Here is a 14740-nt window from a genome sequence, read left to right as displayed (position 1 = left end):
CAAATGCTTTGTGTTTGTTGAAAGGCCGAGACTGGTGTAGTTGTGTTTTTGTAAGGCCGAGACTGGTGTCTTTCTTTTTTTGATAAGGCCGAGACTGGTGTCTTTCTTTGTTTTGTAAGGCCGAGACTGTTCGTTTTGTGTTTTTGGAGGGGGCTTCTCTCCATTAGTTTGTAATGTGGGAAGGGCAGAGGTTTCCAAGTAATAAATGTTCTTAAATCGCACTGCTTATGCTTTATTTTGCAAGTCCTGGTTGCCCTGCTCGGCTGAGGGCTTGTGGAGCGGCTACATTCATTTGGTGACATTGGCACAAGCCATTCCCTGAGAGGGGGCCTAGAACCGACGTTCAATAAGCCGCTGACGGGCGGCCCTTGCACTTTCTGCCTCCCTCCTGTGCTGGTCCTCCAATCTCTGGTGGCAGTGGCTGAGTCCTGCGGATAGCCAGGTTGTGCAGCATGCAGCACACGACCACGCAATGGGAGACTCGCTGCAGCGAATATTGTAGGGCTCCACCGGAACGATCCAGACAGCAGAACCGTTGCTTCAGGACGCTGATTGTTTGCTCAATGATGTTCCTGGTTGCTTGATGGCTGTCATTGTATCCCTCTTCAGCAGGGGTGATGGGCGCACGGAGCGGGGTCATCAGCCAGGTACAAAAAGGATAGCCTTTGTCCCCGAGAAGCCATCCTCGTGGGTGAGGCTGGGCCTGAAACATGTCTGCCACAGAAGTCTGGGGCAGGATGAAGGCATCGTGGCTGCTGCCTGGAAAGCGGGCATTGACAGCTAGGATGAGCCGCCTGTGGTCACACACCAGCTGAACGTTGAGCGAATGGTAGCCCTTCCCGTTGCGGTAATCCTCAGCATTCTCCAGAGGTGCCCGCAAAGCCACATGCGTGCAGTCAATGGCGGCCTGCACCATGGGGAAGCCCGCGAATGCTGCAAAGCCCATTGCACGCTGTTGCTGCTTGACAAGGGCCATGGAGAAGGAGATGAACTGACGTCTCCTTCTGAAAAGGGCATTGGTCACCTGGCGGTTGCAGCAATGCACGGCGAACTGGGAGACGTTGGAAATGTCCCCAGTAGCAGATTGGAAGGAGCCGGTGGCATAGAAGTTGAGAGCCACCGTCACCTTCACTACCACCGACAGAGATGTCCTGCTCCTCAGACGTGGCTGCAGATCACCGACAAGCAGGTGGCAGATCTGAGTGACCACCGCCCTTCGGAATCGCAGCCTCCGAACACACTGCTCGTCAGACATGTTCAGATAGCAGAACTGCTGGCGGTATACCCTGGGTGGGTAAGGCCTCCTTTCCAGACGCCTGTTGCCCCCTCTCCGTCTGGCCAGGACTGCCACTCTCTCACGGCATCTGTGAGCCCTTTGAATGCAATGGAGAAGGCCAGCGTTTGCACCAATTGCAGCCCCCATTATATGTTTGCAAACAATATGACACTGAAGACAAAGACAAGTGGAAAGCTGTGGCCTGAAGCCACAAGTACCTGTCCGAGTGTTGAGCCAAAGCAGAAAGCTCTCTACCTTTGTCTCTCTGCAAAGATCCGTCTCTCAAAAAGGAGTGCTGCGAAATGGCAGCCTTTTCTACTGCAGGAGATGTGCCCTTTAATTTGCGCCCCCCGCGCCCTGCATCGACTGAGAACTGTTCCCCTCTACCAGTCGCTAGGGGCGCCAGGCGCACAATAGGGCGTCGCCACTGAATTTCCGGTTTGGGGCGCACAAAGGGCGTTGCGCGAGGAAATTACGTCAGGATCTGCGCGCGCAGCTGAGCGCGCGCAAAAACTTTGCACCGCCGCTAAATCTTGAGTGAAGTTGGGAGAGGCGCAGATCGCGCTGCGCCCGGCCGCTAGCCGCCTAGCGCCCAACATCTCCTCCTCCTAAGGCGCTACCGGCTGGCGCAAGCAACTGAATTTCTAGGCCATAATGCCTTGTTGTGAGCTCTATCCTTAGTTGCTGACTGGAGGGGTAGCAGAAACATTTGAGTATTAAATAACAAATTCAAATTTAATAAAGTTTCAGGCAGCATCAGATTCAAAGAGGAGAAAGCATGGGACGTTTTCATGTGGAGGTGAACTACACATATAGAATGAGATTTTCCTAGTCTACATAGATAATCCAACATTCATTCAACTCCAGATATAAACACCCGATAGATTCTGGCAATAGGATTCTGAATACTCATTTGTGCAGATCAGTTTGGAGCACAGCACGACAGCAGCATTTGTTAGACCGAGCCGCCAAATTAAGATGCTAATGCTTAGTGAAAGCATACTAAGTTACTCCATATAGCAGCACAATGCCTCTTATTCTTGTGGAAGAGACCCATCAGTCTGGGTCAACTTGAGCAGTAGAGTGATAGCTGTTTCAGCCAAAATAGTTACAATCTGATGATGTTAATGGAGGCATTTGAACTGATTAATTTCCCCATTTAAAAAAAATTCTCAGGATGTAGGCAATACTGGTGTCCATCATCTCTAGTTGCCCTGAAAAGGTAGTGGTGGGCGTTCTTGAACCGCTGCAGTCGTCCTTCTGATCGTACGCCCACAATGGTATTAGATAGGGAATTTCAGGATTTTGACCCTGTAACAATGAAGGAGTGACAATATATATCCAAGTCAGGATGATGTTGAACTTGGGATGATGTTGACATTACTGCTTTCGTCCTTCTTGGTAGGGGTTACAGGGCTGGAAGGTCCTGTTACAAGTTAAGTCGATACGTTTCTTTAGTGTATCTGTAGATACAACCACAGTACACCCGTGTTAGGGAGCTCAGTCCTAAAGGATGTTGAGATATAGGTTGAACAGAGAGAGGACATGATGTCAGCTAACTTCTAGATATTGCTTGGCCGATGATGAGACAGTTACAGTTCTGAAAGAGTGCTGACAAACTGGGGTCTCTTGCTCTACAGTCAAGTTGGTAATCTGATCAGAGCTGAAGTATTGAGTACAGTAGTACTTGCAGCAATCTGTGTCATTTGAAGTATATGCCCAAGCATTGCTCAAAGAATTCAATATTTGTCACCTGGGATATTCTGGTGTTGGTTAGCTTCAATTGTTGCTGGAACTCTGCCTGGCCCTGATGCAAGGTTTACAGGCGAATCCTCTGTAGGTCACTCCTGAGAACAAACAGCAACCTGAAACTTTCTGACCTGGAACTGAAGATCTGCTGCTCATGGTTTTTTGTTAAGGCAAATTGAGTTAGGATACAAGCCTTTTAAATTCACACAGACTTTACAGGGCTGGAAATTGTGGAGACAGGTCACATTTAAAACACACCTGGTGACAAGGTGACAGCAGCAACCCTATTCCAAGTTTAGTCAACAGAGGATCCACAGTAGAAGCCTTGATAGAATGTTACAGGATGGTGAGCACACACCAGCTGGTCAGTTGTGGGAGATCATTTTGACTTTGGGGGGATAGTGTAAAATGGCCAATATTGGTTCAGCCGCCTGTTATCCATCTCTCCCAATTTTCATTTCATTTGACTTGAGGGAGATAAAATTGCGGGAGAACAGAAGGAATGCACCTTCTATACGGCTCTTCTGTGTTGAAATCGAGAAGCACCTGATGCATGCAAAGGGTCAGTGCTCCAATGTTTTCCCCATATGATAACACATAAGAAATAGGAGCAGGAGTAGGCCAATCGGCCCCTCGAGCCTGCTCCACCATTCAATAAGATCATGGCTGATCTGATCCTAACCTCAAATCTTCTATCACTCTCCATCCACCCGAACCCATGTGATCTCCCGGGAGAGGCGAAAAACCAGATTTAAAAAAACCAATGGCCAATTTGGGAGAAAAAATCTGGGAAATTCCTCTCCGACCCATCTAGGCGATCGAAACTCGTCCAGGAGATCACTCTGTCCCTATATTTTCTACAGTACTTACCTTCTGTAAAGGCGATCTCCACCCCAGCCAGGAACAGGAATAAAACCATCTCCTGAAATCTAACAGAATTAGAACACAAGAAGTAGGAGCAGAACCAGGCTACACAGCCCCTGGGCCCACTCCACTACCCACAGGGCCATGACCAGTCCGAACCTAGACTCATGTCCAATTTCCTGCCCGCTCCCCGTAACCCTTAATTCCTTTTACTTCTAGGAAACTATCTATTTCTGTTTCAAATTTATTTAATGATGTAGCTTCCACAGCTTTCTGGGGCAGCAAATTCCACAAACCTACCACCCTGAGTGAAGAAGTTTCTCCTCATCTCAGTTTTGAAAGAGCAGCCCCTTATTTTAAGATTATGCCCCCTAGTTCTAGTTTCACCCATCATTGGGAACATCCTCACCGCATCCACCCGATCAAGCTCCTTCACAATCTTAGATGTTTCAATAAGATCGCCTCTCATTCTTCTGAACTCCAATGAGTAGAGTCCCAATCTACTCAACTTCTCCTCATATGACCACCCCCTCATCCCCGGGATTAACCGAGTGAACCTTCTTTGTACTGACTTGAGAGCAAGTATGTCTTTTCTTAAGTATGGACACCAAAACTGTATGCAGTATTCCAGGTGCGGTCTCACCAATACCTTGTACAACTGCAGCAATACCTCCCTGTTTTATATTCTATCCCCCTAGCAATAAAAGCCAACATTCCATTGGCCTTCTTGATCACTTGCTGCACCTGCATACTAACTTTTTGAGTTTCGTGCACCAGGACCCCCAGATCCCTTTGTACTACAGTACTTTCCAGTTTCTTGCCATTAAGATAATAACTTGCTCTATGATTTTTCCTGCCAAAGTGCGTAACCTCACTTTCCAGTATTGTATTCCATCTGCCAAATCTCTGCCCACTTACTTAGCCTGTCTATGTCCCTTTGCAGGTTTTTTGTGTCCTCCTCACACTACTTTCCCTCCCATCTTTGTATCATCTGCAAACTTTGATATGTTACACTCGGTCCCCTCCTCCAAATCGTTAATATAGATTGTAAAAAGAGTTGGGGACCCAGCACTGACCCCTGCGGAACACCACTAGTTACTGATTGCCAGTCTGAGAACGAACCATTTATCCCAACTCTCTGCATTCTGTTAGAGAGCCAATCCTCCACCCACGCCAGAATATTACCCCCAATCCCGTGATTTTTTATCTTGAGCAATAATCTTTTGTGTGGCACCTTGTCAAATGCCTTTTGGAAGTCTAAATACACTGGCCTAGAAATTCACTATAGCCACGTTCGGGGCGCTACAGTCGGGCGGCCGCTAAAGTTTACGCCCGGCGCAAGTTCGCGCCACCTTCGCCGATATTCAGTGGCATCGCCCCAAGAGGTTGCTGCTGCGCTAAAACAGGCGATGCACGACTATCATTAGGCACTAAGCCGGCGGCCCGGGGCGAAACCCCCGAGGGCGGGCGCAGCGCAGGTGCGGTGAGCTGCTGATTGACGGCAGACACTCTTGCGCCGGTGAGCTCTTAAAGGGGGAAGGTGGATTTGTTTTTTTGAAAGGCCGAGACTGGTCGATTTGTGTTTTTTGAAAGGCCGAGACTGGTCGATTTGTGTTTTTTGGGGGGGCTTCTCTCCATTAGTTTGTAATGTGGGAAGGGCAGAGGTTTCAAAGAAATAAATATTCTTAAATCACACTGTCCATGCTTGCTTTTGGAAGTCCTGGTTGCCCTGCTCGGCTGAGGGCTTGTGGAGCGGCTACATTCATCTTGTGCCATTGGCACAAGCCATTCCCTGAGAGGGGGCCTAGAACCGACGTTCAATAAGTCGCCGACGGGCGGCCCTTGCACTTTCTGCCTTCCTCCTGTGCTGGTCCTCCTCCTCCTCCTCCTCTGGTGGTCCTCCAATGTCTGGTGGCAGTGGCTGAGTCCTGCAGATAGCCAGGTTGTGCAGCATGCAGCACACGACCACGAAATGGGAGACTCGCTCAGGCGAATGCTGTAGGGCTCCTCCGGAACGATCCAGACAGCGGAACCGTTGCTTCAGGACGCCGATTGTTTGCTCAATGATGTTCCTGGTTGCTTGATGGCTGTCATTGTATCCCTCTTCAGCAGGGGTGCTGGGTGCACGGAGCGGGGTCATCAGCCAGGTGCACAAAGGATAGCCTTTGTCCCCGAGAAGCCATCCTCGTGGGTGAGGCTGGGCCTGGAACATGTCTGCTACAGAAGTCTGGCGCAGGATGAAGGCATCGTGGCTGCTGCCTGGAAAGCGGGCATTGACAGCTAGGATGAGCTGCCTGTGGTCGCACACCAACTGCACGTTGAGCGAATGGTAGCCCTTCCGGTTGCTGTAATCCTCGGCATTCTGCAGAGGTGCCCACAAAGCCACATGCGTGCAGTCAATGGCGCCCTGCACCATGGGGAAGCCCATTGCACGCTGTTGCTGCTTGACAAAGGCCATGGAGAAGGAGATGAACTGACGTCTCCTTCTGAAAAGGGCATTGGTCACCTGGCGGATGCAGCAATGCACGGCAAACTGGGAGATGTTGGAAATGTCCCCAGTAGCGGATTGGAAGGAGCCGGTGGCATAGAAGTTGAGAGACACCATCACCTTCACTGCCACCGACAGAGACGTCCTGCTCCTCAGATGTGGCTGCAGATCTCCGCGAAGCAGGTGGCAGATCTGAGTGACCACCGCCCTTCGGAATTGCAGCCTCCGAACACACTGCTCGTCAGACATGTTCAGATATGAGAACTGCTGGCGGTATACCCTGGGTGGGTAAGGCCTCCTTTGCCGACGCCTGTTGCCCCCTCTCCGTCTGGCCATGTCTGCCACTCTCTCACGGCGTCTGTGAGCCCTGTGAATGCAATGGAGAAGGCCAACGTTTGCACCCATTGCAGCCCCCATTATATATTTCCAATCAATGATATGGCTCTGAAGTTAAAGACAAGTGGAAAGCTGTGGCCTGAAGCCACAAGTACCTGTGTGAGTGTTGAGCCAAACCAGAAAGCTCTCTACCTTTGTCTCTCTGCAAAGATCCGTCTCTCACAAAGAAGGAGTGTTGCAAAATGGCTGCCTTTTCTACTGCAGGAGGAGTGTCCTTTAATTTGCGCCCCCCACGCCCCGCAGCGACTGAGAACCGTTCCCCTCTACCAGTCGTTAGGGGCGCCAGGCACACAATAGGCCGGCGCCACTGAATTTCTGGTGTAGGGCGAACAAAGGGCGTTGCACGATGAAATGATGTCAGGATCTGCGCGCGCAGCTGAGCGCGCGCAAAGGCTTGGCGCCGCCGCTAAATCTTTACTGAAGTTGGGGAGAGGCGCAGATCGCGCTGCGCCCGGCCGCTAGCCGCCTAGCGCCCAACATCTCCTCCAAAGGCCCTACCGGCTGGTGCAAACAACTGAATTTCTAGGCCACTATGTCCACTGGTTCCCCTTTATCCACCCTGTATGTTACTTCCTCAAAGAACTCAAGCAAATTTGTCAAACATGACTTCCCCTTCATGAAACCATGCTGAGTTTGTCCTATTAAATTATGTTTATCCAAATGTCCCGTTACTGTCTCCTTAATAATGGACTCTTAACATTTTACCAACCACAGATGTTAGGCTAACAGGTCTATAGTTTCCAGCCTACTGCCTACTACCCTTTTTAAATAAGGGTGTTACATTAGCAGTTTTCCAATCTGCCGGGACCTTTGCTGAGTCCAGGGAGTTTTGGAAAATTATTACCAATGCATCCACAATCCCTAACGCCACTTCCCTCAAGACCCTAGGATGTAAGCCATCAGGTCCAGGGGATTTATCCGCCTTGAGTACCATTATTTTACCAAGTGCCACTTCCTTAGTGATTTTAATCGTATTTAGCTTTCCTGTTTAGATGTGGAATTGAACAAAGTAGGAAATGACAATTAACCAGATGCAGGTGTGGACAATACAGTAGGATTTCTTTTAAAGAATCATGTATTAGCTTGAATTAGTAAACACCACTGATTATAAAATGCATTATATTGGATACCTATGCTTTTTACGCTATAGCCTAATCATAAATGGCACTAAGGTATAAGTCACACCTTCTGGTTTGTAGGAATGTTAGAAACCACATATTATGGACCAATCCCTCAAAGTTGAAGTTTGGTCATTTACTCAGCAATGATCCTAGAGTACAAAATCAATAAGCAAGCATCCAGATATGTTTAATAAAGGAATTATGTACATCTTTATGATAAAGGATACAAAAACTGTTTTTTCCCTGGTGGAATAAGGTGTATACAGCATCCCAGGTAAAAGCCAGCAGTTGTTAATTTTACAGTATAGTCCTGAAAACAAAGGCAACACTGTCAAAAGTTCAGTTTAAGATCATTTAGAGAAAGGTACATTTCACAATATAATTAAGAAAACATGGCTATCTCAAACTCACCAGAGGGAAATTTACATCAAAAACACTGGCTAACTTTTTAAATACAGAAACAAGCGAGAAATATCTTTTCAGTAGCTACAGGATTGCTCTTTTAACTGACATTGCATTCCATTTAGCACCATTTGCAGGTGAATCCTGCAGACTGGGTGAAGAAAAAACATACTCCTGATAAAGTTCTTTCTGGGCTTTGAAGCAGGTTAAGCATTACTTTTATCTAATACCCCCCATTAAGCCTTTAAAGGGCTAGTAATATCGGTGTTAACTGGATGGAGTTGCTTTCTTTCAAAAGGTTAATATTTGCATGAAATTGTGCAGTAATTTATTGGGGGGGGGGGAAAAGAGAAGAAATCAAAAGAAAACTGTGTGCAAGATAAACTTGAGATACAAGACTAAGATTACTTTTTAAAAAAAACTTTACTTGGTAAAAACAATTATAACTAAAATATATACGTATGACAACATTCAGGGATCCCTGAGTTAATTTGTTTTAAAAAGGGAGATTTTTGTCCTGCAAACATTTACACTTCTGTGCCGTAGAATTACAAATTGGTGTAAATTCTGAATACAACAATCAGCATGAACACCAGCTGCTGTCCAGAACTTGGTTCTGTTCTTCGATTACAAAACGTTTGTTCTAATCCCTCGAGACAACCCACAGTGCAGCGACTCTGTTGCACATTACAACAAAATACAGCCCTCTATTCTACTGACTGCACACTGCGATATGGATCGTTGTCCCCCAGCATTCAATTTTAAATAATTGTTTTATAAATGGATTTACAAAAATGTCATTTTATAGCAGCTTTTTAACTAGTCAGAAAGCCAACAGAATTTGTTTACCGTTACAAAAAGTTAACCAGGTTATCAATATTAAAAAAAGAATTCCTGTACATTTAACTAAATTAATTTTGCAGTCCTTTGCATAATGAATTCTATATAAATTTCTAATCTGTAAGGCACAAAAAGAGTAACATCTATCACTGTCCATTGTGCAGCAGTTTTACTGAACGGGTTAATCCCATTCTGGGAATCTTAAGCAGTTATTTCTGATCACAAAAATACTCACATGAACATATAAAATACATATACAAATACAATATAATTATTCAAAAATAGTGAAATAAATCAAGTATGACAAAAGCTATCGAGAAAAACAACTTTTGACTTGTATAATTCATACGTTTAAAAAAAAGGAATGTTGCAAATAATTCTAGATAGCAATAACAAACTCAAACATGTGCATTATTTGTGAATAAAGGCTGCTGTAATTTGTTGGGGGAAACAGGTATTTTCAGATTCTAAACTAAATGTCAAAGTGCATTATTCATAAGTACTGCACATTTTAAATTTATTGCTGACAGTACAATGGCTTAAAGGATCAATTCAGAACTAAAGAGCTTCCCCCCCCCCCCCCCCACCCAGTGTGCAAATAAAACTGATATTCCCCAATAATGAAACAAATATCGGCTCGGAACTGTGTACTGAAGGAATGTACTTCAATTATCACGACCCTTTACTGCTCTCTGCTTGGCTTAAGTTTGAACATTGTTCACACATTGAATCCAGAAGCTTGGCACAACAGCTCCTGGCATGGAGACATTAAACTGTTTCTATTTGAATATCTGTAGAGGAAATAGAGGCTCACAAAACAATTGTTTTTTCAGTGTCCATTAATAAAAAAAAACTCTGTAAAATGTAGTGTGTTTCCATCCCATAATTCAATAGATAAACTCTCCTGAAATCTCCTGTAAGGTGTTGAAGGGCTCTTCAAATTTGAAGCGTTTGGAGATGGCCTTTTGGTCAGTTTTTAGGTTTTCTTTCTCAGACTGTCTGCACTGTCCCAATGTATATGATGCCATGACAATGAGCTCCTCTGTTTCTTGGCTTTGCTTTTCCGATTCTTCTGAAACTGTAGATTCAAGGGTGTCGGTTGAGGTTTCAGTGACAAATTCGGTTTCATCGCATTCATGTGCCAACCACGGGTGCCCGAGACACTCCTCAGCTAAAGCTCGTTCTCTGCCAAAGAAAGCAGATAATTTACTAAATAATGGTAGCATGGGCAAAAATCCCTTTAAATTAAACCATGCTACAGCCACTGGGTGTGTAAATTCAGGCGTATGGGATGAGAAAATGTAGCAGCATGACAGACATGAAACAAAGTGGGTGGTCACTATATGGCTGTTGCTTAGACTGGAGAAGGGTTGGCAAGGACCAGTACGGAGATGATTTGGATTTGAGCATAGGGAACAATCTTGAAATTTGCTAATGACACAAAAGTAGGAGGTTTGGTAAACAGTGAGGAAGACTTTAAAAGACTCCAGAAAGACAAGGACAGGTTAATGTGGGAAGACAGGGGACAGGTGCAATTTAATGTTGATATAGGAGAGGTAATACATTTTGGGAAGAAAAATAAGGAATGACAATACACTCAATGAAATGGTGTGGAAGAAGAGAGAGATCAACGAGTTCAAATACATAATTTCCTGAAAGTGCAAGTAGATAAAACCATAATAAAAGCTAACAGCATTTTATGTTTTATAAACAGGGGGAATAAATTACAAGATTAAAGTAATGATAAATTTGTACAAAATATTAGTTAGGCCACAGTAAGAATTATGCGCAATTATAGGGCACTCCATTATAGAAGGATTAAAGCCATTGAGAGCATACAGCGTAGATTCATCAGGATGATGCCAAGGATGACAAACTATAGTTATGAGGATAGTTGCGAGATACTGGGATTATTTCCATTGGAGCAGAGAAGGCCAAGAGAAGATTTCAGAGGTTTTTGAAATTATGAAGGGTTTTGAAAGAGTGCATAGAGAAAGTCTACTTCCCCTGGTCAGTGACAGGGGATCAACAATTTAAAATTCAGAGAATCATAGAAATTTACAGCACAGGAGGCGGCCATTTGGCCCATTTTAGCCATGCTGGCCGACAAAGAGCTGTCCAGCCTAATCCCACTTTCCAGCACTTGGTCCGTAGCCTTGTAGGTTATGGCACTTCAAGTGCCTATCCAAGTACTTTTTAGAAACATAGAAGATAGGAGCAGGAGTAGGCCATTCAATGAGATCATGGCTGATCATCCAAATTCAGTACCCGGTCCCTGCTTTCTCCCCATACCCCTTGATCCCTTTAGCCTTAAGAAATATATCCAACTCCTTCTTGAATATATTTAATGAATTGGCCTCTACTGCCTTCTGTGGTAGAGAATTCCGCAGGTTCACCACTCTCTGGGTGAAGAAATTCCTCCTCATTTCTGTCCTAAGTGGCCTACCCCTTATCCTTAGACTGTGACCCCTGGTTCTGGACTCCCCGACCATCAGGAACATCCTTCCTGCATCTAGTCTGTCCAGTCATGTCAGAATTTTTAAGTTTCAATGAGATCCCCTCTCATTCTTCCAAACTCCAGTGAGTACAAGCCCAATCGTCTCAATCTCTCCTCATACATCATTCCTGCCATCCCAGGTATCAGCCTGGTGAATCTTCGCCGAACTCCTTCCATGGTAAGAACATCCTTCCTCAGATAAGGCGACCAAAACTGCACACAATACTCAAGATGTGGTCTCACCAAGGCCCTGTACAATTGCAGCAAGACATCCTTGTTCCTGTACTCAAACCCCCTCGCTACGAAGGCCAACATACCATTTGCCTTCTTAACCACCTGCTGCACCTGCATGCTTACCTTCAGCGACTGGTGCACAAGGACACCTAGGTCTCATTGCACTTCCCCATCTCCCAATCTATTGCCATTCAGATAATAATCTGCCTTCCTGTTTTTGCCACCAAAGTGGATAACCTCGCATTTATCCACGTTATATTGCATCTGCCATGCTTTTGCCCAATCACCCAACCTGTCCAAATCATCCTGGAGTTTCTCGGCATCCTCCTCACAGCACACACGCCCACCCAGCTTTGTGTCGTCTGCAAATTTGGAGATATTACATCTAGTTCCCTTGTCTAGATCATTAATATATATTGTGAATAGCTGGGGTCCAAGGACCGATCCCTGCAGTACCCCACTAGTCACTGCCTGTCACTCGGAAAAAGACCTGTTTATTCCAACTCTTTGCTACCAGTTCTCTATCCAAGTCAATACCTTGCCTCCAATCCCATGTGCCTTAACTTTACACGCTAATCTCTTATGCGGGACCTTATCAAAAGCCTTCTGAAAGTCCAAATACACCACATCCACTGGTTCTCCCTTATCTGTTTTACCAGTTACATCCTCAAAAAATTCCAGTAGATTAGTCAAGCATGATTTACCTTTTGTAAATCCATGTTGACTTTGTCCGATCCTGTCACTGTTTGCCAAGTGCACTGCTATTACATCTTTTATAATGGACTCTAGCATTTTCCCCACTACCGATGTCAGGCTTACCAGTCTGTAATTCCCCGTTTTCTCTCTACCACCTTTTTTGAATAGTGGAGTAACATTAGCTACCCTCCAATCCATGGGTACTGTTCCAGATTCCATCGAATGTTGGAAGATGATCAGCAATGCATCTACTATTTCTAGGGCCACTTCCTTAAGTACCCTAGGATGTAGATTATCAGGCCCTGGGGATTTATCGGCCTTCAATCGCATCAATTTCCCTACAAATACTGATTTCCTTCAGTTTCTCCCTTTCATCAGACCCTATGTTCCCCGACATCTCTGGTAGGTTATTTGTGTCCTCCTTTGTGAAGACAGAACCAAAATATGTACAGGAAACTTTGTGCTATCCGGAAGTTGCATGTCCGGCAACTTTGATCTAACGGCAGAAATCAGCAGCCATTTTGGTTAGGTTTTTTTTCTGCTTTTCACAGGCAGGCTCTGGAAAGCATCTTTGTCGCTTAGCAACAGCTTCAGAGATGCTTCCAAGCTACTGGGCCGAGTGTTTACAAGCTGTTGCTGAGCAACAGTGTTTGTGGTCAGACATGGCAGGCTCTAGAAAGCGTCTCTATCTTAGCAACAGCTTCAGAGATGCTTCCAAGCCATGGGCCGAGTGTTTAAAAGCTGTTGCTGAGCAACAGTGTTTGTGGTCAGATACTGCGATGAAAAGCTCCTATCTGTTAACATTGACGCTGGTCTATCCGGAGCTTTTAAAAAAAAAAACGGCAGTAGCTCGGTCCCATGGGTGCCGGATAGCACAAAGTTTCCTGTATTTAATTGGTCTGCCATTTCTTTGTTCCCCATTATAAACTCCCCTGATTCTGACTGCAAGGGACCTACGCTTGACTTCACCAATCTTTTTCTCTTCACATATCTATAAAAAGCTTTTACAGTCAGTTTTTATGTTCCCTGAAAGCTTACTCTCATATTCTATTTTCCCCTTCTTAATTAATCCCTTTGTCCTCCTTTGTTGAATCCTAAACTGCTCCCAATCCTCAGGTTTACTGCTTTTTCTGGCCAATTTATATGTCCTCCATTTAAATGTGATGAGGGTCTCTGCCTCCACCACCCTTTCAGGCAGTGAGTTCCAGGCCCCCACCACACTCTGGGTGAATGAAATTCTCCTCAAATCCCCTCTAAACCTCTGACCAATTACTTTAAATCTATGCCCCCTGGTTATTGACCCTTCTGCTAAGGGAAATAGGTCCTTCCTATCCACTCTATCTAGGCCCCTCAATTTTATACAGCTCAATTTGGTCTCCCCTCAGCCTCCTCTGTTCCAAAGAAAACAACCCCAGCCTATCCAGCCTTTCCTCATAGCTAAAATTCCCCAGCCCAGGCAACATCCTCGTAAATCTCCTCTGCACCCCCTCTAGTGCAATCACATCCTTCCTGTAATGTGGTGACCAGAACTGCACACAGTATTCTAGCTGCGGCCTAATTAGTGTTTTATACAGTTCAAGCTTAACCTCCCTGCTCTTATATTCTAAGACTCGGCTAATAAAGGCAAGTATCCGGTATGCCTTCTTAACCACCTTATCTACCTGTCCTGCTACCTTCAGGGATCTGTGGACATGCACTCCAAGGTCCCTCTGATCTTCTGCACTTCTCAGTGTCCTACCATTATCAACCACACGGCCAATTTTTGTATCATATGCAAACTTCTTAATAATACTTCCTACATTCAAGTCCAAATCATTGATATATACCACAAAAAGCAAAGGACCCAGTACTGAGCCCTGTGGAACCCCAATGAAACAGCCTTCCAGTCACAAAAACACCCTTCGACCATTACCCTTTGTTTCCTGCCTCTCTGAGTCAATTTTGGATCCAATTTGCCACTTTGCCTTGGATTCCATGGGCTTTTACTTTCGTGACGAGTCTGCCACACGAGACCTTATCAAAAGCCTTGCTAAAATCCATATAGACTACATCAAGCGCACTACCCTCATCGACCCTCCTTGTTACCTCCTCAAAAAGTTCAATCAAGTTAGTTAGACACGACAATCCCTTAACAAATCCATGCTGACTGACCCTGATTAATCCGTGTCTTTCTAAAT

General features: G+C 45.4%; 1 protein-coding gene across 7 annotated transcripts in view; it reads right to left on the bottom strand.

Annotated features, from left to right (window-relative positions):
• Positions 1–8060: 8060 nt before the first annotated feature.
• Positions 8061–14740, bottom strand: part of LOC147117240 (serine/threonine-protein kinase 17A-like) — a 120765-nt gene continuing 114085 nt past the window's right edge. For all 7 annotated transcript variants that reach the window (XM_085988049.1, XM_085988056.1, XM_085988050.1 and 4 more), the window contains one exon: positions 8061–10321. In XM_085988049.1, the coding sequence (XP_085844175.1) occupies positions 10024–10321 (298 nt within the window). In that variant the 3' untranslated portion in view covers positions 8061–10023. The remainder of the gene's footprint in view (positions 10322–14740) is intronic.

This window comes from Somniosus microcephalus, chromosome 5 (genome assembly GCF_052327205.1).
Source record: "Somniosus microcephalus isolate GS21.2 chromosome 5, FLI_Smic_1.0, whole genome shotgun sequence".
Classification (NCBI taxonomy): domain Eukaryota; kingdom Metazoa; phylum Chordata; class Chondrichthyes; order Squaliformes; family Somniosidae; genus Somniosus; species Somniosus microcephalus.
Note: the sequence above shows the minus strand (reverse complement) of the source record. Positions and strands in the feature narration are given on the sequence as shown.